This window comes from Phyllostomus hastatus, unplaced genomic scaffold (assembly GCF_019186645.2).
Source record: "Phyllostomus hastatus isolate PE091 unplaced genomic scaffold, TTU_PhHast_1.1 phas_scaffold_78, whole genome shotgun sequence".
NCBI lineage: Eukaryota > Metazoa > Chordata > Mammalia > Chiroptera > Phyllostomidae > Phyllostomus > Phyllostomus hastatus.
In genome coordinates this window covers 19,672,259-19,699,665 of record NW_025334041.1, presented here as the reverse complement: position 1 = coordinate 19,699,665, position 27,407 = coordinate 19,672,259, and the positions used below count along the sequence as shown (strand labels likewise).

Genomic DNA, 27,407 nt, shown 5'->3' with positions numbered 1-27,407 from the left:
CAATAGAGAGCAGATGATTTAATCAGCTGAAGCATGTGATATTGTACAGCAGCTAATAATAACGTTTCTTTAGAAAATACGGTTTAGCAAAAGGGACAAAACCCAGCTTTGGAGATAATGTATAGGTGTAAATCTCAGTGGGTTTTCTCATCTGTAAAGTAGCTATAATAAGACTACATATAACATATAAGGTGCTTAACTTGCTGGCCCCCATTAAGCAGGGAAATAAATCGTAGCACCTTGTTAAAGAAGGCCTCTTTCCAGTGATTGCAGCGTGTTACCTCTTCCAGTTTGCAGTTCCTCTGTTTATATATAGCAGTTACTGTATTAACTTGTTACAGATTTGTATGTTTCTTTGTCATTGTTTCCAGTTTTGGATATCTGCCTAAATTAAGAAGGAACCATAATACCTTTTGCTATGTACTTACTTGCTCTGTCCCATTGCAAGTGATTCCATATATAATGAAAAACATTCTGACTGTAAAATCATTTAAAATAATTCACCTTCTCCATGACCCAACTTTCCATTTATAAGGGTCCTTCAGCAAGGATACATTATATATATATATATATTTTTTTTTTAAGGTGTTCATCACAGTATTAAGAAATTACCTCCATGTATATTGGTGGGAGACCAGTTAATTAGATTATATTCTATCCATACAGCGGAATACTATACAGTCTTTTAATGAGTGAGAGGCATAGCCACGTGAAGTAATTAGACAAAATGTCCATGATGAATTATTAAATGAAATAGCAAGGTGCAGAGCAACCATTTGTGGCAGTCTGACCTTAGGCAAGTTACTTAGTTTCTTTGTGCCTCAATTTTCTTTTCTGTACCATAAAGATCAAGGCTGTTGTCAGTGTTGATACACATAGACTGTTCAGAAGAGTATCTGGTCTACTCGACAAGTTTTAGCTATTATCAAGGTATAATTCAGTAAAATCAGCCTGTGTTATGCATGTAGTTACTTGTAACATGTAGACATTTCAAATCTGGAAGTACACACATCTAAGTTAATGTTAATTCTAAGGGAGTAGTAATAGAGAGGAGGTTTTTTACATTTTCATGTAATTCTGTATTGTTAGATTTTATTCCGTTATTCTACTGTTAGATTTTATTTACCAGGAAAGTAAAAAGTATTACTTTTCTAATATGAAAAACTTTAAATAAAAATGTGATGCATTATATTGCTAGCTACTTAGAAAATAAAGAGTGGTCGATTAAATAGAGAAATGGATATGATGAAAAAATTATGTAAAGCACTCAAATAAATTAAACATCTTACTGCTTTGTCTAATATCACTCATGCTTTTACTTCTCTTAGCTCATTTGAACCGTGAAAACTTTTTTAACTTTTGCATTCATGTGATGAACATGCTCTCTAGAATGATTTATTTTTTGCAGTGTTCTGTTTTTTAATGGAAGTGCTATTGCAATACATATCGCATCTGATTTTAATGTTAATTAATAGAATTGAGCAATGAAAATATTAACTTTAAGAGAATGAGCTAACTTGCACCATTTTGTTCTAATGGAATATATTAATATCTTTAAACAAGTAGTGTAAAAATTTTTATTTTGGGAGCCAGTTTTCATTATTCACTTGAATCTTACTCACTTTTATACTCAGAAGAGAGGTCCAGACTGACCTGAAGTATCTGTGAGTCTGTCAGTTTTTCCTTGGCCCCATTTCCGGTGGTCCCCTAGAGCTTTAACCACTGATGTGGTCTCATTCCCTCATGCCTGTTTTATTGTGAACTTAGAAGATGACTTCATTTTAATTCATTGAAACTTGAATAGACATAAATTGGGAGTGACATGGACTGGTTTGATTCCATTTCAGCCACTTATTCATAATATAAATATTTGGAGAGTCACATAACCCCTATGTAATGTAATAATCCTTTAACTGTTGGGGATAGTAAATTAATATTGCCAAACCCACCACAGAGAATTAATGGAATTTCATTGGCACTAAAGCACGTAAGCCTACATTGGTGCCAGTAACTTTTCATTGGTGCCTGGTAATGAAAAAGTCAGCGGGGCCCCGATAGTGATACGGAGCCCTGGGGATCTCAGGAACATGCCTGAAGACTGATGAAACCGAGAACAGAGCATGGAATGTGGTCTCAGCTCCAGGCAGACGAGGGTGAGGAAGGAGGAGGGAGCATTCCACACAACCGAACACTCTTACAAATCAAAACGAGAAGTGGTGTCTAATCCGCTTTGCTTTGGCTTCCCTTCAACCTTTCTGGGGTTGTTACTTTTTCAATTACCTCTCCAAAACTGCTCTTTCCAACTTGTGTGAGAAACCTTGGTTCTGTTAGGAACTTTTCTTTATCGCATATCCTCCATTATTACCTCATCACCAGGGCTGGTGGTAAACCTGCATGATCCAAGAAACACCAAGTTCGAATCTCGCTGTTTTTAACAGAGCGGCAAGAACTTAGAAAGCCCATTTCTCACTCAACAGTCTTCTTTTAAAGAGTTTTGTGTGCTGTGAACTCGGAAGTATGTGCTTATTGACTCTTTCCTATTTTTCAGTTATTTATTTTGCTTTAAAGGCCACCCCAAAACTGGGTAGATGGTCGGGGGAGGCTCCCAAAGAAGTGAGAAAACGTGAAAGACAGTAATATATTTCAGGAAACATTACATTCATTATGTAGCACTTACCCTTGTCACGTACAGAGTCAAATGTAAATTATCTATGTAGCCTATTCACACTCTTCTGCCAATGTCTCTTGTCCTTCCCTTGAATATTATCTGTGGTTATATGTCAGTGAACTTGGAAGAGATGAACTATGCCTTAAAAATTTGCTTTCTATAGTATCCAATTTATAATCAAACATGTGGGTGTGTTTCTAATGTATGTTAACTGTGCCTTGCAAATGGCCTGCTATCCGTGTGCCATGGATATGCTATTTGCCTACTTTAGTCCTGTGCTTTATAGACATGGTTTCTTTTGTTTGACCCACAGCTTCTCCTCTTCCTTAAAGCCTTTACTGAAACAGAGCAGACAAAGTTGGCAATGCTGTCGGGGATCCTGCTAGGCAACGGCACCCTTCCCGCCACCATCCTCACCAGTCTCTTCACCGACAGCTTGGTCAAAGAAGGTAATGACTCTCGTGTTTTCTTCCTTATCAGATGTGAAAAGAAAAGCCAAGCCTCAGGTAGTTAGAAAAGTGCCAGCACCTCTTCCATAGTGTCCTTCCATATCCTTCCCTCTGTCCTGTAAGAAATGTGTTTGTGTGTGTCTTCAAAAATAAGAGAATTGTACATGTTTACTGTAGAAAATCAGATGAGAAATATGCACACCCATACAAAGACTACTAATACACTAGAATTTTCAGTAAGACCCTGAATGCCTGGGCAAAACCGGAAATTGATTGGGTCTGAACCACTTCTCCCACCTGACGTGCCAATGGCGTGTTTTGTGGGGACAGTGCTTCCTTGCTCGGGACTCACTTGTGCTCTGTGTGACACATAACCTCTCTGCCTTCAGGCACAAAGTGCCAGCTTGCAGCACCAGCCTTCGTGTAGTGTGACGACCGAAAACACCCCTCCGTGTTTCCAAATGCCCCCACGGTGCTGCTTGTTTCCCTGGCTCGGACCACCCTTCTAAACTGTCAGCACTTAAGGGCTTGTGCTCGGATGTTCATTCTGATCACATTTCTAAGACATCTATTACACTTGCTTTAAAAGTCCAGATGGTCCCCAGTTGGGGGAGTGCGAGAGGCAACTGATCAATGTTTCTATCATAAAAGTCCAGATGGCTGCATCAGAACTTTGCTTTAATTTTAAGTCATTAAGAGTTTGATAGGCATACATATAATTACTTGGTTATAAGGTAAAACAAAAGTGGACTTTTTTCTTGTAGGAGGATAATGATATTCAAGTTATAATAGAGGACAAAACAAAGATTTTTTGTTCTTAAAAATAAATTAAAAGAGCTTTTATGAAAACATCTGTTTCTTCTTAGAATTTAAAGTTTTTCTCTTATAAACATGAAATCTCAGCCCTATTCATGCCTGCAGTTAAAACGTTTATAGTTTCCAAGGAAAGAATAGTAAATCAAGAGTCAAATGATGTTATTTAGAGATTATAGTTTTCAGCTTAAAATAGTTCAGGTTTATGACATTTTAGACTCTGTAATTGGTAATACTGTCTTGTTAATATACTATTTTAAAGTAGTTGCCTAAAAAATTCATGATACTTCATAGGTCTCATTTATGTTATTGCCATGTTACACTAGAAAAACAGGGTAAAATGTAAACCATAAACATTAATTACATCAAATTATTTTAGCCTTTATAGCTGAAAACGGTTGCCTAAAAACCCACAGTTGTAGAATCTAGATGATGAATTTTACTGCTCAACTTGTTCAACTTTTCTATATGTTTGAAAAATTTCATATTAAAGTGTTGGGGGTTAGGGAAGGAGAAGAAAATTAGCTTTTCTATGGAAGTGACACGTGGTTTTTCTTTATACTCCACCATCTTTAGAAACTAAAGGATAAAACTCTTGCTTTCTAAATAGGAAAGGAGTAAGAAATTATGCCTTTTCCCCATTTTCCCACCCAACAAATGGCTAAAGGGGACAGGGTCATCCCAACCAGAAGAGTCTCTAAAATTAAGAAATCTTGCCAACCTTTCCACCAAGAGCCACCTTTAATGCAGAACGGCAGGTCCGGGCCAGGATTTGAGACTCCCGGTTTCAAGTGTACTTTATTTTTCTTACTTAGAAAATAGATCACACCATCTGCCATTTTTTTTAATTTTAATTACATAAATTTGTGTTAAATTCTATATTGACTTTATGAACTAATCAGAGTGTTAAAAATCCATGTCAGTAAATTTAGAACATAAAATTCTCCAGCTTGTAAGACACGTGTTATTGTCATAGTCATAATTGGGGGGGTGGGGGGTGGAGCTCCATTGCCCTGTTGTTCAAACAAAGAAAATTTGATAAAGTTGGTATCTGTAGAAATGATAGATTAAGTGAATGTATTTACTAGCAAGTAACTGGAAGATGGGGATTGAGTTAGTATATAAGGGCACTTGTTTCTTATGTAATAATAAAGAAAAAGTAGCGCAGACTTCAGGGTGAGCATCAGTGTCACTCAGGTCTTGGGTATTATCCTTTAACCATGACTCCATAGCATCGATTCCGCCCCAAGGATGGTTTCCCGGTCATTCAAAGAGGTCTGCTGATACAGTTACGGCACATGTTTCCTCATTCAGTTTCAGTGGATACAGGACACATAAAATAATTTATCTTGCCTTCAGCTAATTGGCTGAAATCAGACACATGACCAATTTCAGCCCAGTAATGGTTGCCAGGGGGGTACCATAGGCAGATGAACTTAAGCTGAAGTCACTAAACTAGTCATTGCAGGAAAAGGTGGTGCCAGAATATAGACCCATTAGAAGTCGCCTGGCCTGAGCAAAATGAAATTCTCATAGCAGAGGAAAGGGGAATCAGGAAAATCAGTTTAATATTCCAACTACACCTTAATTCTTCATTAAAAGAATGACACATTAATTTAGAAAGTTGAAGTATTTACAGAAGAGCTATCTATTAGTTATCTGATTGTTTATATTTGGAAATAAATCCTAATATAAGTATGAATGTATAATTGAGTGGTTTCCTGATTAACATAGCTATTTTTAATTGTTTTCAAAATATCCAGAAGAGTTCAACTTAAAACAGCGTTAACATTTTTATAGCTTCATTCATGAATATTTTAAGTGCCTTCACAGAAAGTAAAATTGTAAAGTAAATGGTGCATGTTCATCTGTAGTTTTATTTATGTCTGCCACTGTTAATGTTCTTTTACTGGTATCATTTATCAGCAAATTGGTTGACATGTTGACATTTTAGTTTTATGTCTCATGATTTATTTGTTGTGCCTCAGGGTCACTGTTAGAACAAGAAATCTTGGTGAACCACAGGGTGAAATAGAGGCAAAAACACTGGAAAATATTTGGCTTTGAGTCTGTTTTTGACCAAAGTAAAAATAAATAAATTTATAGTTATATTAGGTTGGAATTAAAAAGTCCAACTTGGAAAAATATTGTAACTTTTAAAGTACTCAAAAATGAAAATGTTCCCTGTGAACAATGTGCTCGAGAGGTATCCGTTTCTCCTTTGTGCGAAATCCGGTAATGGCATCACTTACTCATCTCCGGATTTCTGGTGTGAAAGGCTGCCTGTGCCCCATCACGAGTGGTTTTACTTATAAAAGCAATGAAACTCTTTTTTTTTTTTTTTTTTTAATAAAATAGGCATTGCGGCCTCATTTGCTGTCAAGCTTTTTAAAGCCTGGATGGCAGAAAAAGATGCCAACTCTGTTACCTCTTCTTTGAGAAAAGCCAACTTAGACAAGAGGCTTCTGGTAAGTTCTGCCTGGATGAAGGGGTGGCACACCCACCCCCCCCACCCCCCACTCCCCTCTCGCAGCTCTGCCAGCATCTGCCTTGTGACCTATGGTGCGAGGGCCTGGGCCTGTCATTGGGGGGTGGGGGGGGGGTATGACCCCTCTGATTTCTACATCGTGGCAGATGGGGGCTGATTCCAGTTTAACCTCTCCTTCATCAACGGGGTGGTTAAGTGAAAGACTCATAAGGAATACGGAGACTTTCAGATTTAGAAGTATGTTGATGGAACGTTAATGTTGATCAGAATTAACACTTGCTTTTTTAACTAGAAGCTATAGAAATTTGAATTTTTCGTATGGTGAAGTCACATGGATCCCACCCAATTAGACATTTGTGATATCTTGGGTCATAACTGATTGGACCTTATCTGAAATACATGTTATTTTGTTAACAAAATAATAGTTTAAACAAGATTCCTTCTTTAAACCAAGATTCATTGGAAATATTACGCTATTTGAGAAAGCAGACAAGTTAATTGTAGTTCGTTTGAAGCTCCCATTATCACAGTTGCTTGACTATTCTTTTATTTCTCTATCTTAATACATTTCAAAGAAAATCAAGAAGAATATTTGTCTTCATAATTTCTACCTGCTCCCTATAATTTGTTTCTCCTAGAAGCAATAGCTATGCAAGTGACAGCGATTCCTGCAAGTGGAATTGCTATTACGCTTTTAGGACAAATTCTAAAATTAAAAGTCACCCATATCGTCTTCTCTTTACCTGGTGTTTTATCTGGTTTTCTATTCCAATGAGTTCCAGCATGCAAGGGTGCTGGTCCACGGAATAATTCTAAAACCACCTCATTGTATTTTCCCAGTGGCTTAAAATTCCTTTGTCTCTTGAAATTTGTCTTAAAAGAGCCCTATTTGTGCCTGCAAAGTCTTTACAATGTAATAGGGAAGAAAAATTAAGATTCTAGTGAGTTTCTGGTTAATTTCTGCACTGATGATAATTTTCTTGGAGCACATAGTCCTTGAGCACCTGCTGTGTGCCAGGCACTCCTGGAGCCTGCTATCTAGAGACTTAGGGTGGTCCCTGTGTATAGAAGGAAAAGTTGTTCAAGACAGGGCACCGGTTGCTGAGCAGGTTAGACATTCATAGGAGTATCTTCGTCTCCAAGTCTGTGGATTAGCTTTATCTTGACTAGGCCCCTCTTGAGATTAGTATGCCTCTTGATTCTGGGATGCAGGCTGCAGGAACAGCTGCCATCTGGGCCATTGTGTTCTCATGGCAGAGGACAGGAGCACAGGGGACTGAAGTGAACTCCTTCAAGGCATTGAAAGCTCACCTTCTGTTGGCCAAAAGAAGTCACTGGGAAGCCTGGCAGTGGGGTAGGAAAATATAGTCCACTCACAGGCGTCTGCTCCACCCCTGCAGACAGACACAGCGAGGAGGGCTGCCCTTCATACTCGTTCAAAAGAGAGGGGGTGACTGATGGAGAGCAAAGATACAATCTGTGACAGCCTGCCACAGAAGACGGCTGTTTCTTAAAGCATGATTCCTTACAATAACAGTAGTCAGAAGGTGATGTCATAATATCTTTTTAAATATATTCCCTTTTTGACAAGCACACATCATTTAGCTGCTCGCACTAGGTTCCTGTGTGTGCATGTATTTTGGGTTTGAGGTTGCAGTTTCCACCAAAAACCATGTGCCTCCGTGAGGGGCAGGGCAGCACTCTGTGCGCGAGGACCATGCCTTCCCCTGTGCCAACTCAGCAAATGAATGGGGAACTAGGAGTCGGTTCCAAAGTCAAGGAGAAACTTCAGTTTCATTAACACATGCGATAATATTCTCTTTGGCTTTGGGCTTGTACATTTTAGAGAAGATAGCATATTCGAGTTAAGCAGTTCCTTCTGTAATACAAATGAAAGAGAAATTTACAGTGACTCAGGGAAGAGAGGGGATGTGAAATACCATTCCTTCCTCACTGGAAAGAGGAACCATAGTCAGGATATTGGCTAAGCTTTTCTGGAGCTGGGAATCAAACAAACAGAACCTTACCTTTATGAGGCTACCATTCTGTTGCAGGGAAGCAGGTACTAAATTCAAGTTTTGGTATAATAAAAAGCAAAAGGTGCTGTGAGGAAAGCATTAAGCCGAGGAGAGTTAAAGAGTGTTAGTGTGCAGGATGCAGTCTTCAAAGGTAAGACCTCCCTGACAAGGGGAAATTTCTGTGAAGACTTGGAGTGGAGGGAATGAGCTACGTAGATGTCTGCAGGGAGAAGAGTATTCTAGGCAAAGGGAAGATGCAAAGGCTTCCAGGCATGGCGCACCGGACGCTGCAAGAAAGAGTGTTTGGTAAGAGCCAGAGTGTAGGGGATCAGCTCAAAATTATCAGGGCCCATATTATCTAAGGACTTTGGCCTTTATTCTTAGTAAGATAGAATGCTGTTGGAAAATTCTCTGCAGATTTGTGCCTAATGGGACTTAGGGACTTAACAGGACTACTCCAGCTGTCGCAGTGAGAATAGACTCAGGAGCAAAGGGCTTCTAGAAGGAAGACCTTACCTAAGGATGAGGGGGTGGAGGTTTGTGCCAGGTTAAGGTTTTCTGAACAAGTACAAACCACGTTGCAAACCAGTTTATTATACAATTTAGACAGACTTCCCCTCTGTTTGATCTGAATGCTAGTTTTCAGTATATTATGTAACATTCATGAGGACTTTGGGTAGAGTTCACATATAAACTGTGAGTAATATGTTTGATGACATATTGCTCTGAACATAATTTTAGATCAAACTCTTAAGCCACACTTTCTATATGCTGATACAATAGTAAATGCCAGCACAGGATAATGGAATAAGTATTGACCTGAAGGTCACTCAGCTCTCTCCTTAAATATTTCTGGTTTGAGTCCAGCTGTTTAACCTTGTTGGCTCAGGTTATCATCCTTATATGAAAGTTTCTGTGTTACACAGTTACAAGCAGTGGGCCCACCACGTCTTGATTCGTAGTAGAAACTCAGTCAGTTCCCTGCCTCCAAATTTGGAAGAGCTCTTGACTGCTACACAAATGTCCGTGACAGAGTTTCAGTCTGGTATGAAATGTTTGCTTTAAGTGCCTGTGTGTTTGATACTGCTCCCGCCAGCTCTGCTTTGACATTTCGAAACTCATGACTCCACAAGGGAAATTATGGGATGCCGATACAAGAATATTGAAAACTGAGTCACGCTTAGAAGCCATCTGGCTATGTCCTTAAACCTGGTGACAGCCCAGATCTTTCTATGGAGATTTTTATTGGAGCCACACAGCCATTGACCATATATATGCAAATCTAGCACCAACATGAAAGTTTAAATCTAATTTTTAGACTGCAGCAGCCTGAAAAATGTGAGAGCTTTGAAAACGGCTTTAATTTCTCAGTTGGGTGTTAAAGTCACATAGGATTAGAACATGACTCAGTGTTACTGAGACCCTGCCAAGCTGTGTAAGATAAAATGGAAATAAAGTAAAAATAAGAGTAGCCATGGTATGTTGCTCTTTTTAAATTTCCCAAGAAAATTATGTAATGAATGGAAAGGTTGGTAGAGTGAGTTTAGATTAGATCGTGCTATGAACTTAAGAGCCACCATCATTTACAGATTTAACAAAATTCTCCTGAACTCCCAAGTTAGCATTTTAGAATAACAGCAGCATTTGCTCAGAATGTGAATAGAGAAGTTAGAGGTGATAGTGGTCAGTGTCCTTTTTCTAGCATTATCTCAGATCACCTCTGCGTCAGGAGAACTGACTCGGCTGTTCACTCATAGCTAGGGAAACTGGTTATCGAATGGCTTAATTTTTTCCTGTCAGTTTAAAACCATCTTACTTGCGTTTAATTTAGCAAATTTAGTTCTGTATTTGTACATGCTATACTTCGATTAAAGTAAAAGAAAAATAAATAATGGTTCAAAATGAGTGATGCTAGTTTAAGTTGCTTAGCATTTTTTCTCTTTCTTTGGAAAACTGCATGATTTTAGAAAGTGCTTAGCAAGTACTCAAGAAATACACCCAAGATTTATTCTTTTTAAAATCAGTCCTTATTCTTTTCTCCCAAATATGAGATTTTCTAAGTGCTGCTTTAATATGAAAATGTTGTCCTTTATGTTTGCTGAAATTTGAGTAGTTTCCAGTATAAAATTTGAGTAGCTTGCGGTATAACAGTCTCTCTTTTGTCTCTCAGGAACTCTTCCCAGTTAACAGACAGAGTGTGGATCATTTTGCTAAATACTTCACTGACGCAGGGCTGAAGGAGCTCTCCGACTTCCTGCGCGTGCAGCAGTCCCTGGGCACCCGGAAGGAGCTGCAGAAGGAGCTCCAGGAGCGCCTCTCTCAGGAATGCCCCATCAAGGAGGTGAGACGGCGCAGGCGAACGCCGCTCCAAAGCACGCTCGTCAGAGGAGTCCCATGGACTGTAGACTGTATAGCGCCAGCTTCAGCTTCCTTAAGGAGACCTCACTTTGTCTATTGCTATGAGCTTTATGCACCTGTCCATACTAGTTCACTTTTGAAGTATTAATTTGGAATCCTCTAGGCCATTCCAGAAATTAATGGTTATTTCCACACAAAGAACTTATTTTATCAAGCTGCTATGATTATCAAAATATTTCTTTTGTCAAATAGATTTATAATTCATATCAATATACCTCATTAAATGGTAGGTTTTACATTTTGTTGTAGATTATTACATCGCTAGGCATTTGGTCTTGTCTGAAATCACCTTGGTATTCTGTGTCACTGGATATGAATATGCCTGGTGGTTTCTTTTTTTAACTTGAAGGGAAAAGGTCAGCAATTGTGAATTTATAGCATGGGAAAAGAGCAGCTGGACCCATGCTTGTTTGGTCCCACTCACAATAGCTGTGCTTTCCCATTATGTCACTACTCCATTTTTGTACGGCTGCATATAAAAATAGTTTGTATAGCTATAGCTCATATGGCTGTGACTGCACTTAAAAAAAATTCAGGCCTGGAGAAAACTTCCTGTTTGAACGTAAAACGCATTTTATGTGATAATACAAAAATTGAGCAAAAGGTCCTTTCCTTTTGCCACTCGCTCCTGGGTCCCATCCCTCACGGCCCTGGTGCCCTCGGCCCAGCGAGGCCCCTCACGTAGCTGCAGAGCTCCAGCCGCTACTAGGCAGCGGGTGGAGATGGTGGAGCACTGTGCAGTCCCAAGTGTCATGGCGTTCAGGTCAGCAACACACTGAATGACATTCCCCCGAGCTGGAACTTGAATGTGATTTCCTATGTGAAAACAAGCAAAACCAAAAATCATGGTCATGATTTTAGTTGCAGAGTTGTCACCTTTCTGTACTGTGTCCCCAGCCAGCTCTGAGACTATGGGACTCCCCGGTCCTTGTGTTCTCAGAGCCTGCTGAACCCACTGCAGCTCTGAGACAGCTCTGCAACCAGGTCAGCAAGGAAGAGAACAATATACTTTTACTGAAAAAGAAGGAGGGGCTGTACTACTCACAAAGTAGTGTACTGGAGATACGTTATGATTGCATCATCACCTCTGAGGTTCTGACCTCTACTTGTGATTTTATTTTAAGAGGAAAAAAAAGATTTTTCCAAACAAATTTGATGTGACGTTTCCAAACAATGAAGTTAGGCAGACCTATATTTCATACTGGGAGAGTTGAGGATAAATTTGCATATTTAAATTTAATACTTGGGGAAAAATAATCCGCTGAATGGTGCTGCATTGTTATGTATCATACAAAAATTGCCTTTACACTATACAGTTTATTTACAAATTAACATTTCATTGAGATGGTGCATGAAGATCATCAAAAGTAATATTTAAAGAATGAGTTGTGAAGAACAGATTTGTATAAACCCAAGACATTACCCTTCAAGAGTTTTAAAGGTGAGGGTCAGAGATAAAAATTATCTCTGGCTGCCTTTTTTAAACCCCAGGAAAGTCAAACTGGCTCAAGCAAACCCTCCTCAGCTGGGCCCCCAGGGGCTCCTGCATGGAAAAGAATAACTCCTAAGAAACAAAGATCCTCTCATTTTCTGTTATCCAGGAGCTCCCAGCCAGAACTAAGCCTATTAAGTTTTGGACTAAAAATAAGTCTGCTTTGAGAACAAATCATTATGATTTTTTGTCCCTTTTGTAATCTGAGAATAAGCACCAGGAAGGGAGGGACTGAGTAGAATATACTCATATGTCTGCCCCAAACCTTTTGCTACCCAGGACGGTGAGAGGCCGCCCCCCATCTGCCTGTGCTCTCTGACGCCCGTCTCCCTGAAATTTAGGTGGTGCTCTACGTGAAAGAAGAGATGAAGAGGAATGACCTTCCGGAGACAGCAGTGATCGGACTTCTGTGGACCTGTATCATGAACGCTGTGGAGTGGAACAAGAAGGAGGAACTGGTTGCGGAGCAGGCCCTTAAGCACCTGAAGGTACAGGGCGTCGGTGGGAACAGTCTGATGTGGGCCAGCTGCCCCGCTCAGCGGTGTGGCCCATGGGTTCCAGCCTCCATTTGCCCAGACTCAGGCCAAACACGTGTTTCCTAATTTTTTTTCTTTTCAAATTGGCCACTGCCTGAGATGTTTCAGATATAAGAGCCTGTGAAATATCTAAGGGTAAAATTCTTACTAAAGACAGTGTCAGAAAATCCACAGAATAGTCAGATATTCAGTATTTAAAGTTGAAAAGAAATACCATGTAACTATTGGTTTCCTTTCTCTTCTACATAACAGAAATTCTTAAAGAATATTTCTGTTTAGGTAGACTACAAATTGACGTTAGAATTTGCAAAGTATCTGAGTGGTGGAAGAAATCAACTGGTTGTGTAAATTGTATATTTTTGTGCACAAATACGTATGTTTTTACTTCTATGAACTGTCTTCTCGCTCTACAACTACATTAAGACAAGAGGAAGACTTAGATCCCGCCTTCAGAGTTGACACTTGCACTGGGAAGGCAGACACCGAGCATAGACTCGGTTAGAGTATAAGTGAGGCAGAGTTCTCAGTGCGTCTGAGCACAGAGCCGTGAGTGAGCTGTGCGGGTGCTGTTGGTCAGGGAGGGCTCATAGGAGGAGATCCTTGTGGAACTGGGTGGGTCTTAAGAGAAAACAACGGCTGTATGCCAGTGACTGGAACGCCAGTGACGAGGACATTTGAGGCAAAGGGAACCACGTGAACACAACCGTAAAGATAACCTGTGAGGGGATCTGCGTGTCTGGGGGAGGAGAACCTCCCTCTTTGTCTCGCTTTCACAATGTCCAGTAGACAGACAGAGTGGCCCAACAGTCAGCTGTAGTCCACTCAGAAGTTCGTATCAGTATCCTCGTAGTAGGTGCACTGAGAGCAATCTGGTAAAATGCGGGGATGGAAAATTCATTTTGATTCGACACAATGTAATAAAAAGATAATCCTAAAAGTAAATGCTTTTAAAGCACATCTCCAGATTACTGTTGCGATTCAAGCACCCCGTAGCTCCCAGGAAAGTTAAAGGCTTTACCCCCACCTCTCTTCCAGCAATATGCTCCCCTGCTGGCTGTGTTCAGCTCCCAAGGCCAGTCAGAGCTGATCCTGCTCCAGAAGGTGCAGGAATACTGTTACGACAACATCCACTTCATGAAAGCCTTTCAGAAGATCGTGGTTCTCTTTTATAAAGGTAATCCACACACATTGTTCCACCCCTGTGTTTCCATGTTTTGTTGCAGCTCTGTGGAAAGCAGAGCAGGAGGTCAGGCAGAGGGCGACATGGGGTTCACACTCATCTTTGCAATACCGGTGAGGCAGCCATGTTATGTACAGAGAGGGAAGGTACAGACGCCGTATATGCCTGTTCTCGTTGCTGGGACTTCCCAGAAGACTGTGAGGACCTGGTTAGTGTTTGGGGAGCAGTGGAGGTGGGGCATAAAAAAATGTAAGTGCACGAAGTAATTTGATCTGTTTCTGAATTATAAGGATGAGCTCTAATAAGAATGAGTATCAAATGCTACAGAAAGTTATATGCAGACCTTTTCAAGTATCATAAAATTGACTATAAAATTACTGAAATAATTAGCTTTTTTACTTTCTAGTTTGGCTATTTGTCCCAGCCATTCTCCTGTTTTCCAAGGAAATGGTTATTTTTAGATTTTCCCATTTACTGCCTTTTCATTGTATTTTTAAGGATTAAGTTGCCATGGCAACTGGCACTGCCTTTAATAAATGAATGCTATTAAGGTTCTAACCGATCTAAATCTCTGTACCTACAGCACATAAAAAATGATCCTGGACAGTCCTTCGGTCTCTGTTTATGTAGTTCACAAGGGAGGACAGGGAGGCTTACGAAGCGATATGTTTTGAGCATTATAAAGTGCTTATTAGAAGTTATTATGACCTTAAATGGCATGATATCAGAAAAACTAAAGTACAAATTAATACCAGTCAAATTTTTTTCCTTTTGATGTGTTCTTAAATGTGTCTATTTTAGTGATAATTTGGTATTTATAATATATAAATTTTACATTTTTGAACAATAGCTATTCTTCTAATGCACACATCTGGCCCGCAAGTTTTGGGGCAATATTTTACATTCACAACACAGAGGCATTTGGCACAATTTTTTTATTGAATTTATTTGGATGACATTGGTTAATAAAATTATAGGTTTCAAATATACAGTTCTACAGTACATCGTCTGTATGTTATATTACATGTTCACTGCCCCAAGTCAGGTCCCCTTCCGGCACATTTATTCCCCACCCCTCTTCCCCTCTGGCAGTCAGCATACTGTTACCTCAGAAGACTGTGATAGCTGCCCTTTTGAAGTTTAGGAATTGGTGTTTTCCTCAGGCCATATCTGGATTAGGTCCCCATGGGTGTGGTCATGAGATAGCAATGTCCTGAAACTAGGGCTTAAATGCTACTCCAGGTGCCCATCTAACTAAACCTGTAGGTCGTATTGCCAACCCACCTATGGTACCCAGCAGCCAAGACCGAGAAGCAGGGCGCACCTGCATTCTGTCCCCACCAGCCACTGCTGGCTCCTTTTCTAAACCTGTAAAGAGAACTGGGGTGTAGGGTTCACTTCGCTCTGTGGGTAGACGATATATTCTGCTACAGAAGGAAAAGCAAACTGTTTATAAACTAGTAGGTGCGGTACACATTTCCCTTTCTTGCGGTTTAATAGCTAGCCTATCCAGACAGTGTCTCTAACCAAAATTTTTTTTAATCTTAATTTGTCAAAAGATTTTCATTTTAGAGAGGGAGAAGGGAGGGGAAAAGAAAGGGAGAGAAAAAAGTCAGTGTGAGGTTTTCTCTTGCACTCCCCCAACTGGGGACCTGGCCCACAACTCAGGCATGTGCCCTGACTGGGGATCAAACCGGCGACCTTTCAGTTCACTCAATCCACTGAGCCACACCAGCCAGGGCCAAATCTTTTTTTAAGTGAGACCAAGCCGTTTGAGCCGCATCTGAAAAGCACCTAATCTTATTACTATATTTAAGTCAGGAAAAAAAGAAACAAATTACTCCTTATCAGTGAGAACATCTAGGTTAGTACACAGACCCAGGGAAAAGCCCAAGACTGAAAATCTACCTTCGTAAGGGAGGGCAAGGGAAGACCAAAGAAAGAGGCAGGCCACTCCAGTCTGGCAGCTAAGGGTTCATTAAGGAAAACTTGCATAGGAGTACGTTGGGCAGCTGCAGGACAAAGTGGTTTCCTTGGCAGGCACCAAAGAATTATACTTGGGGGCCGGGGCATAGCCTTGGGTACTGGTACATGAGTGCTACCAGGTATGGGAAATCACCATACCTGCTTGGCCAGGTCAGGACAATAGCCTGCTCCAGGAGGCTGCAGAGGGGCACCGATTTTTTGTCAGAATAAGCATAGATTATGATCCAGTGGTCTTTGGAGTGGGGCTTGTGGTAAGCAGTCTCCATTCTGGCCTGGGTCCATCTCACGAGACAGTGGCCATGGCATGAAATAGTCTGTCCTCAAAACATGAACATACAATCCTTCGGGTTTCTCATTGTAACTGTTAGTGCCAACGGCCTTCCCCGCTGTGCCCCTTCCAGGTAATCTAAAGCCAGAGAGGTCTGCGGCTCCTGTGAGCAGGCTCGGGACCGAGGAAGGTGTTAACATGGTTTTGTTCTGCCGTAGTTGTTTTTGGAAATTAAATCAGGAAACTTTAAAAATGAAAACCTAAAATATATCACTGAGGTGTTTAAATGTCTTTTTTTTTTCCTTTAGGTAATTGCATAGTTTTCCACAAAATTACACACGCAGTCTGTTTTTCTGAATAAAATAATTACATTTTCTCCTGGGAACATGAAACCCCGAGGACCGGTTTTGTTCCATACTGCTCTGAACAGAATTACTGTGTTTGCCTTCTCTTTCTTGAATAGTGGTTTTTATTCTGACTTTATTTCATCCCACAAACACTGTGCACTGGGAGACATATAGTTTGTGTATTTGTAAGGATTTGGAAGCTTTTTTAATGTTATTTTACTTGTCAAGAAAGGCTTGGCTAACAGTGTATTAAAGCACTTTTTTCCTAGCTCTGATTTGCCAGTGAGTCTCCAGGGGGGCTTGTTAACAGCACAGATTCTCCGGGGTTCTGATTCCAAGCAGGTCCAGGATTAGACCTGAGAATTCGCATTCGAACAGACTTCCTGGTGATTCCTTGACTACTGACTGGGTCCAGGACCACTTCTCTAAAGGGTGTTTGATGTCAGAGGGGAATTTTCATGAACTGTGATACAATGTGTAAGGTCAGATCATACTTACCGTTCATTCCATGTACACATGCATTTTACAAACATCTCATTGTGTTGTGTTTGCTTCTTTTATCTGGAGATAGGGGTTCCCTTTATTTATTAAAAGGAACGTTTTTACCTCAATGCCAGTTTTAAAATGATGGAAATCCTTTCTCCTATTTTAATCTCTCATTGCACACACGTACATACACTGCCAGTTTCCCCACATACCTAGAACAAGAGGACAACAACAGTTTGGGGACATAGTCACTCATGTCCCTCTTGGTAAACTCAGTTACTTTAATGAATGACTTTATTATTCATTATTGAAAGACTTTTTTTCAGTATTTTTTATTGATTATGCTATTACGGTTTTCCCAATTTTTCCCCCATTATCCCCCCTCCACCCTGCCCCCACAACCCTCCAGCATCCCCCCCTTAGTTCATGTCCATGGGTCGTACATATAAGTTCTTTGAGTCCTTTGTTTCCTATACCATGTTTTATCTCTCCCCATCTACTTTATGCCTCCTAATTATGCTTTTTCTTTCCTGTACCTTTCCCCCGCTATTTCTCCCTTCCCCCTCCCCACTTAACTTCCTCTGTGTTATGTCCATTTCTCTGGTTCTGTCCCTGTTCTGGTTGTTTACTTAGTTTTTGTTTTCATTGTTTTCCTTGTCTTTTAGGTTCATTTGTTAATGTGAGTTTGTTGTCATTTTATTGTTCATATTTTTTATCTTCTTTTTCTTAGATATAAGTTCCCTTAACATTTCATATAATAAGGGCTTGGTGATGATGAACTCCTGTAACTTGACCTTATCTGGGAAGCACTTTATCTGCCCTTCCATTCTAAATGTTAGGTTTGCTGGATAGAGTAATCTTGGATGTAGGTCCTTGCCTTTCGTTACTTCAAATACTTCTTTCCAGCCCCTTCTTGCCTGTAAGGTTTCTTTTGAGAAATCAGCTGATAGCCTTATGGGAACTCCCTTGTAGGTAACTGTGTCCTCTTCTCATGCTGCTTTTAGGATTTTCTCTTTGTCTTTAATTTTGGGTAACTTAATGATGATGTGCCTTGGTGTGTTCCTCTTTGAGTCCAACCTCTTTGGCACTCTCTGGGCTTCCTGGCCTTGTGGAAGTCTGTTTCCTTCACCAGATTGGGGAAGTTTTCCTTCATTATTTTTTCAAATAGCTTTTCAATTTCTTGCTGTTGTTCTTCTTCTGGGACCCCTATGATTCAGATATTGGAACGTTTCCAGTTATCCCAGAGAATTATCAGCCTCTTCATTTTTTTTGAATTCTTGTTTCTTTGTTCTGATCCAGTTGGATGTTTGTTTATTCCTTTTGTCCCAAATTGTTGCTTTGAATCCTGGTTTCCTTCTTGTCACTTTTGGTTCCCTGAATATTTTGCTTTATTTCATTTTGGGTATCTTTCATTTTTTCTTTCATTTTTCAACCAAGCTCAATCAGTTCTGTGAGCATTTTGATTACCAGAGCTCTAAATTCTCCATTAGATAGGTTGGCAATCTCCTCATTGCTTAGTTCTGAGGTTTTGCTGTGTTCTTTCATTTGGGCCATATTTCTTTGTCTTGGTGCACCTGATAAGTTGCAAGGGGCGGGACCTTAGGAATTCACCCAGGTGGGGCAACCCTCTTTGTTGTGCTGCCTGTGGGGGAGGGGCCAGAGAGGGAGCAGTACAGCTTGCCTGTTCATCGCTAGCTCACTTCCCAACGGTCTGTCCTGTCAGACCAGAAGTATCTCCCACCACGGCAGCACCAGCCCTAGCCCACAGTCAGCTCTGAGTCTCAGTTTCCCCTGAAACACTTTTAAATGCTTTATATAAATAAAAGTGGGATAAAAGTGAATAAACTATAATAAGCTTTTTAGCAATGAAAGAAAAATGTGGTAATTGTTCATTTAGTAAAAATTCAACTTGTGTATTAAAATCTTGATTTTTATATTTCTAAGACAGTAAGGAAAAATAGTAAATCAACCATTAATTTTCAAACATTACGTTATTCACTTCAAAAAATAGTTTCCCTTCCTTCCTGAAGCTAAGTATCACGTTCTCAGCACATAGGTCTGAAAAAGAGAATACCACCTTCTCAAGTACTATTACTATTTCTGTTGTGGGCTTTATTGTTTGCAGAAGTTTCTTAGGTTAAATTCTGTTCCTCTGTTTTTCTAAAATAAGTTTTTTCTAAAGTAATTTTTTTATTCTTGTTCTAAAAAAAGATGAGTAGCCTTCTCACCATATATTCCCAACATTTTTAGGATGAGTTGTTTTTTCCCTTTATCCCTATGTGACATCTCTAATAAAATTAATGAATTTCCTAAGTTTCAAGTGACATAGTATTCAACTTGACTATCTAAATAACTAATGTTACCTAAAGCTCTGCAGTTCTCAAACCACTTTTACAATGGGGTCTCTTTGGTCCTCATGAAAACCTAATTTTTAAATTATAACTCTGTAAACTGAGAAATACTTAGTTTTTCTCAAGTAACTGCGTCTGTTCATTATACATTGAATGAATGCAATCCTAGTTGGCAGTTGTTATGCTAAATGCTGGAAATGAAGTAGTCCCAGGCTCCCTGAATTTCAGTGTGTGGGGAAGCCAGGAAGTAGACTCACCACACCAATGGCTAAGAGAAGCCTCCTACAGAGAGTGAGGAGGAAAGGTAGGGTGATCTTGAGAGGGCACCCCATTTACAGGAGACGCTAATTTAGAGGGAAAAGGGTGCAAGTATTTCACCACAGACGATGAAGAAGTTGGCTGGAATGAAGGAGAAAAATGTATTTTAATCTCAGGAACTCTGTGCAGTTGGAAAATGTCTTCCTTTCTTAGTACTTTTACCTGATATACAGGATCCAGCAGAAGTAACGCCTGCTTGAGTGTGGTTGGTAGGGTAATAATATGGATGCAATAATTCATAGTTTTAATTTGAACATTGCACCTAAAATGTTCACTAAACAAAAGTTGAATTTCTTTTTATACTTTTTGATAAGTGCCCTGTATGATTGCTTCTGTCCCTTGTGTATCATTTATTCCCAGATGCCAGAAATTTGGTCTTGCAGCAAGTATTTAATACTAAAGTAGGTTTGTCTAAAAACTCAGCTTTGCACAGTCTGTCTGACTTTTAGTGAGCAGTGCATCTGATAAGTTTTACTTCTTATTTAGTGTCCCTGCACAAGAACTATCCTCGATGGGCATTTGAGTAGTTGCATGGCCTCTTTCAGCCTCTGGGGGGCAGTAAAATACAGGAATGAGCTCTGAACACTGAGAAGGAAACACCGGGACAAATACTGTCACTAAACTGCCATCTAAATCAGCTTTCCAACGTGTACATTGTATCATAGGCAATCCGTTCAGATGAGGAGAAATAGAATCTCCCTTTACACACGTTTGCCATATTTTTAACTTGCTTTTGTTTTATGACATTAATAATATTAGTTCAATAGTACATACATATAATTTATAAACCAAAAATATACTTGTGTTGGGTATATGTGCTCAAAATTGTTCACAGGGAAGCATTACCCAAACAGTTAGGAGATTGCTAGTCTAAATCTCAAGAATCCTAAAAATGTCATAAATTATATAAAAGAAACTTTAAATCCATGTTTAAAATGTCTGTAAAGCAGTCTTGCACAATAATAACACACTTCCTCGGGCTATAAACTGCACCTCACCTCTACAAAAACTGGGCTTTGGGCCCTGGCCAGTGTAGCTCAGTTGGTTGCAGCATTATCCAGTAACCGAAAGGTTGGGGTTTGATCCTGGGTCCAAGTGTGTGTAGGAGGCAACCAGTCAGCATTTCTCTCTCACACTGATGTTTCTCTCTCTCCCTTCCTCTCCCTAAAAGGCAATGAAAAATGTCCTTAGGTGAGGATTAAAAACAAAACAAAACTGGGTTTTGATGACAGTTCTTTCATCATTGTGAGTGGGGGGTGTGGAGCTGGACACAGAAGAAGCTGAAAAACTAGAAGCTACGAGTGATTCTATAGAACTCCTGATTAGATCGATCATATCCAGTTTTATGAATAAATACATCCAGACTCCTTCCTTTTCTTTGTAAAATGTGGTATATTTAATGATTGATATAAACAAAAATCTTATATTACCTAAAAAGGTCAGTGATATGTTAAATGAAAACAATCGAATTACTTCTGTTGCCACAATTATATTTTAACTACAAATACATTATGAGAGTGGTTTTTCAGTATTGTAATGGGTTGGATAGTCAGTGAGGACAATAATAAATACTTTTTATTGGTTTTGCATCTCAATTCTCACTCCAAAATCCCAAGGATAATCCACTAGAATATTAGCAATGTATGTATGCTATTATTTTGATATTCCCCTTCCTGTTCTTAACATTAAATATTCTAAGTGCTAACTTGATGGCCTCAAAGAGTTTTAGATAATCAACAGGTAAAGGATAATACCTTTGTTAGAAACCTCTAAGGGAGTTGGTTTAATATATCTCTGTTTTTCTCCTAATGGAGTACAAGGAAAACATTACTCTTATAGTTTAGAATATGATACCAAAGGAAAATAAATTAGTGATCATTGATAGAGTAGGTGTAGAACTTTGGGTTATTTGTGTATTAGTTCCATGATTCACCCAGGAAACTCATCTTGATTTCTAATTATTAATATAATTACTGTATCCTCTCTGCATTTTTTAATTTGCCCTTCTCTCCTAAAATAGTAAATTCCCTTAAAAATATAGTCATTTAAGGTTGCTGCTTAATCAAGATGTGTTTGAAGTTGACAGGACACAGAGTAGTCTGAAATGCTAGAATTGCTGATTCATTTGCAAAATTACAAAATAACCCCATTTCCTGCCAGTAAACTAAGAACGTAAGAGGTTTCAAAGTCCCAGGGTGACTTGCATATAGGCTTGCATTATATCATGCCTGTGGAGAAATTTCATCATCATTACTACTTACTAAGCTAAAAGTTAAAATATGCCATTCTTCTGTATGGAAATAAGCTTGGCTCCTGTCCTCTGATAAAGTTTCAGGTATGGATTTCTTTTATAACAGAGCTTTTAATGTTAAAAGTGATTGCTTTCTATTAAACTGTAAGACGAAGTTGCTTTAAAACATGACATTTGTGTAGTAACTTGTGAAATGCTTGGTTTGACATTTCAGCTGACGTGCTGAGTGAAGAAGCGATACTGAAGTGGTACAAAGAAGCACACGTGGCTAAAGGCAAAAGTGTTTTTCTTGACCAGATGAAGAAATTCGTGGAGTGGTTGCAAAACGCAGAAGAAGGTATGATTCCACTTACCAGCGTTGATGGCCATTTGGCAAACACTTTCTCAATTCAAGAAAGCTCCTACTTCCACAGATTTTTCTTGCTTTCCTAAAACTAAAGTTCTTGAAGCGTCTTTCATATCAAACATGCAGCCTACATCTTATCCTTCCTTTCTGAAATCAAAGCGGTGAAAATTTCTACATGGCCAAAAACAAGGAAAGGAAAGAAAAAAAAAACTCTAAAATTATCTACCCTAACCTAATGGAAAACAAAGAGGAAGAAATAATTAGAGCTGAAAGGAAAAAAATACGTTTGGCTTAATCATTTATTATGGGATTATATAGATTTTTATGAGCACCTTTACCAGTTGACTGATATTTAAAATGGCAACATGAAGAAGAATAATGGGTGAGAGTGAATGCAACAAAGAATGAAAAGTTTATTTTAGATGATTCAAAGAATAAAAGTAGTTATATTCTCTAAAAGTATTTATAAGGGTGTTGCATTTTTAGAAAGGCCAAGATCTTTTATAAGCAAAGGGAACAAAAGTTGGCCATCTGCCCTCGTGTTGGATGCCTAGGCCAAAACCGTCTCTGGGGGCAAGCACAGTGTGGAGTGGGCGTGGATTAGAAACTCTTTCTCGGCCTTATGTAAAAGAAAAACAGCAACAAGCCTAACTTTTCCTTTCCTCTCTCCTAGAGTCCGAATCCGAGGGCGAAGAAAATTAGGTGGCTCGAGAAGCACAATACCTAGGTCACCACACAACACTTTGGGAATGCTGAACCATTCGAGAAGAGAAACTTGGCTTCTGTTTTCACAAGGAAAAAAAAACTAGGATAGGCTTCCCTTGTGCAGAGGGGGAAAATGGTTTTTGTTTTTGTTTTGTTTTTAAATGGAGCCCTGAGGCATCAGCTATTATACTTGGGACTCTACCTCTCACTCACTATATGCTAACTTAAAGCCATTCAACGAGGAGTCAAGTAGGAATCGGAAATTACTCAACAGACTCCTTTTTTAGCTGTATTTTTCAGGTACGTGTGGTGAACACCCCACTGGTGTCTATTACAGGGCCACTTTGGTAGTTGTGTTTCTGCTCGTGTATGTGATTTGACAAACCTGTTTTTTAAAATAAATGGCTTTATAAAAATCTGGGCCTATATTCTCAGAGCCTTTATTTCTTTACCGAACATGACTTCCTACACAGATGACATCTCGGTGTTATGCTGCAGTTTTTCCCATCCAGAATTTCAAATGGTTCCATTTCTTGTCAACTGTGAAAACAACACTGTTCCTTTAAGTATCATGGGTAATAAATTTCAGTTATTTTCGTAGTGAAATAGAAAGTGAAGAAAGTGACCCAAAATTACATGTGCGTTTAGCCCTAATACAGTGGAGTGATATTAATTATATAGTTTCAGACTTCTCATTTTCCTCAGCTCTGTTTCCTCCTGACTTAGAGAAGAGCTGAAATACTTCACATGTAAACAGATCTTTGTTTATATGTATTTATACCCAGGTGATTTTATTCTTTAAATTATCCTAGTCTCAGTAGTAGCGGTGTGAAACCTACTACTGCTTGGGAAAGCCCATAGTTGACTACGCAAATCTGCCTTAACTCTTGGAACTCGTACGGACTGCCCCAGAGCAGTGGGGAGAGGGAGAGCTGAAACAGGAGGAGGACACTCAGGTAAGAAGTTCTCTAGTTTCCCAATTGTCTAGGAGACAGAGGATTTTTTTTCCCTATGACTTGACCATACACCTAAATCTTTGCCACAATGGATTCCTTCCAATTTTTTAAATATTAAGTCTTCGATAAATGCATTTTTTTCCCGGTGCAGTTAGAGCACTGACCAGTGCCCATCCAACAATGGGCAGAGACATACCACTCTCAACAGGTGTTTTGGAAAACTTATATGAGAATGTTATTTTCATTACATAGGAAATAATAAACACAAGACAACTGTGGCCCAAGACAAATAATTGTAAGTCATAGAATCAAGAGCTTCATGGGACCTAAAGTATTTAGCCTATCGCTGGGTGTACTTAAATATCCTTTCCTAAAAACTCTGTATTGCTCCCCTTTTCATACTGGTTTTCCTTTCCAGTTTCCCTTTCACAGTTGCCCTTCTGTCTCGTACAGAAGGAACTGACTCAATCGTCCCGGTATGGCACCCTGTCCTGGAGGTGGCAACCACATGGTGCTAAAGAGAGGGACTCCTGTAGAATGCACTGCTCTCAGGGGGTAGTCCCCTGCGAGAAGAGCAGGAAACGGAAAGGAAAGGTGTCTGATTTCCTCTAGAGCATCAGTTCCTGGTGAGTCTCCAGTATCCATCTACTCTTCCTCCTATTTTAAAAATTAGAGTTATGAACTTAATGGTAGTTACATTCCAGACTGCATATTAATGTATTTGAATGGAAATAAATGAAAAGTTTTATTTTAAAAATAAACTTGGCCAACTAATTGAGTAAGTGCCGGCTGCCAATTAGGATAGATGATAGACATTCCATGAACTAAATTAAATCGGCATCTCTAGTATTTTGACAAAAATATATTTAAAGATAAAATATTGAAAATATTTAAAATTCAGTTTATGATGATTTTATGTAGACATTTATGTTTTATGTTTTTGTGTTTCATTTTATATGCCAATATGTAAGAGGGTTTTCCCTTTATTTTCGGGGTTATTAGTTAAAAGGAAGAAGGCCACTGCATTAGAGAATATTTGACTTTGCCCTTAATTTCCAAAGTAATCAAACTGCGACAGATGAGCACAGAATCATCCAAGGTCGTAGAGTTAGTGGCCCAGGTGAACTAAACTTCCTATCTTTAGAGTCTCATACCTATGCTTTTTATCCTATATTCTGCTGTCAAATTACATATGATGAGAATATAATTTTCTACAGTTTAAGTAAAAGTTTCTAAAACTGGCACTTCCACTGAATAAACATCTGGAAAAATCAATTTTCTAATCTGTACACTGGAGCAATTGCAGAATAGTAAATATTTAACATTTTCTAGCAGAGTATTCTTCCCAAACAGAACTTGTGATAGTGACCTTAAGGTAAGCTGGGGCGGGCGTGGGGGGAGGGGTGGGTGTTCAAACAGCAAGGACTTAATGAATCCTCAAACCAAAAGCACTTTCCATCTCTGAAAAACAAGTGTCTCTGTTTTCTTTTTCTTTTTTTAATATTTTGTTTTAGAGAGAAAGGGAAAGAGGGAGAAAAACATCAGTGTATGAGAGAATCAACAGGTACCTGGTCACAACCCAGACATGTGCCCTGACTGGGAATCGAACTGTCAATCGTTTGGTCTGCAGGCCAGTGCTCAATCCACTGAGCCACATCAGCCAGGGAGAGGATGTAATTTTCTACAGTTTAAGCAAAAATTTCTAAAACTAGCACTTCCATTCAATAAACATCTGGCAAATCTATTTCTAATCTGTAAACTGGAGCAATTACAGAATAGTAAATATTTAACATTTTCTAGCACAGCACTTTTTCCCAAGAAGAACTGAAGATAGTGACTTTAAGGTAAGCATGGGATGGGGCTGGGGAGTGTTCAAACAGCAAGGACTTAATGAACCCTCAAACCAAAAGCGCTTTCTTTCTCTGAAAGACAAAAGTCTCTTTTCAAAAATAAAATCTGTCATCTCTTGCTGCATAACAGATTACTCCCAAATTTAGCAACTTACAGCAAACTTTTATTACATTGCAATTTCTGTGGCTTGGCTGGGTAATTTTAGCTCAGAGCTTCTCTGGAGGCTGTAGGAGCTGCTTCCCTGAGAGTGGCGATTCGTAGGCCTCAGTTCCCTGCTGACTTGAAGCCAGAGGGCTCCATTTCTCCACGTGGGGCCTTCTACTTAGGCTGTGTCTGTGTTTTCATGACAGAACAGGTGGCTTCTCCCCGGATGGTCTGAGAACAGGGATTCCAAGAAGGAAGCCATCTTTAATAACCCAGTATTGTGAGTTATATAACATCTCTGCCTCATTCTGTTGCTGTCACTGATCAACCACGATACAACGTACATAGAGACTGCATGAGGCATGAATACCGGGAGGTGGAGATAATTAGTAATATCAGCCATCCTGGAGGCTGGCTACCACAGGAGCACATGCACACATACTAAAGTAGTTCCTGGAGAGAGTAAGTCCTCACCTAATGTTAAAACAATGAAAGCACTAAAAGAAAATGTAGGAAGTATCTTGATAACCTTGGCATAGTAAAAGCATGACACAAAAGCTAAAAGTTAATTTTTTTCTATATTGAAAGATACATCTGTGAAAAATGAACATCAAATGCATGTGGAATCAGAAGAGCTTCAACAGATTAAACGAAAACATTTTTGATAAAAATAACAAAAATACAATAGAGTGGGGCAAAAGTAGGTTTACAGTTGTTTGTATGGAAAATAACGCAATAATTAATAATAATACAATAATAAACTCTAACATACAACTACAAACCTACTTTTCCCCCACTCTATAAAGAGCACTTATTAATCAATAAGAAAAAATTGAAAATGTAAAAGAATTAAAGAGTCAATTCAAACAGGCAATTAACATGGATAGATGCTCAATCTTAAACTGTTAGTAAGATTTTGTGGAACAAAATCAGTGGTGTTCTTTAAAAAAGGTTCGTTTATACATGGGCTTTAGAGATGTAATTTGGCAGTAAATATTAACCTTTTTAAAAATGCCCATTTTTGGACTCAGCACTTCTGTTTCTGAAATTGTTGCACAGGTATACCCTCAGACATACGTGTAGTGACCACTCTACTAATGATAAAACTGGAATGAACAAAAAAACTAGTAAATCTGAAATCTGTGAGAAGTCAGCCAGTGAAATAAATCTGGTAAATCCATGCTGTGGGATGACATGGTCTCAAAAGGTTGTTCACAATACCACTAAAGGAGAAATGCAAACTTAAAAGAATGTCTTTTTTTCCACTAATGAAACCTAGTGTGTATATAATATACCTTTATAAATACATAAGAAGGAATATTCTCTATTGTTTAAA

General features: G+C 39.1%; 1 protein-coding gene across 3 annotated transcripts in view; it reads left to right on the top strand.

Annotated features, from left to right (window-relative positions):
• BZW2 (basic leucine zipper and W2 domains 2) overlaps positions 1–23,536 on the top strand; it is a 59,125-nt gene extending 35,589 nt beyond the window's left edge. For all 3 annotated transcript variants that reach the window (XM_045827708.1, XM_045827707.1, XM_045827705.1), the window contains 7 exons: positions 2,982–3,117; positions 6,289–6,398; positions 10,607–10,777; positions 12,688–12,834; positions 13,918–14,056; positions 22,284–22,406; positions 23,089–23,536. In XM_045827708.1, the coding sequence (XP_045683664.1) occupies positions 2,982–3,117; positions 6,289–6,398; positions 10,607–10,777; positions 12,688–12,834; positions 13,918–14,056; positions 22,284–22,406; positions 23,089–23,117 (855 nt within the window). In that variant the 3' untranslated portion in view covers positions 23,118–23,536. The remainder of the gene's footprint in view (positions 1–2,981; positions 3,118–6,288; positions 6,399–10,606; positions 10,778–12,687; positions 12,835–13,917; positions 14,057–22,283; positions 22,407–23,088) is intronic.
• Positions 23,537–27,407: the final 3,871 nt, after the last annotated feature.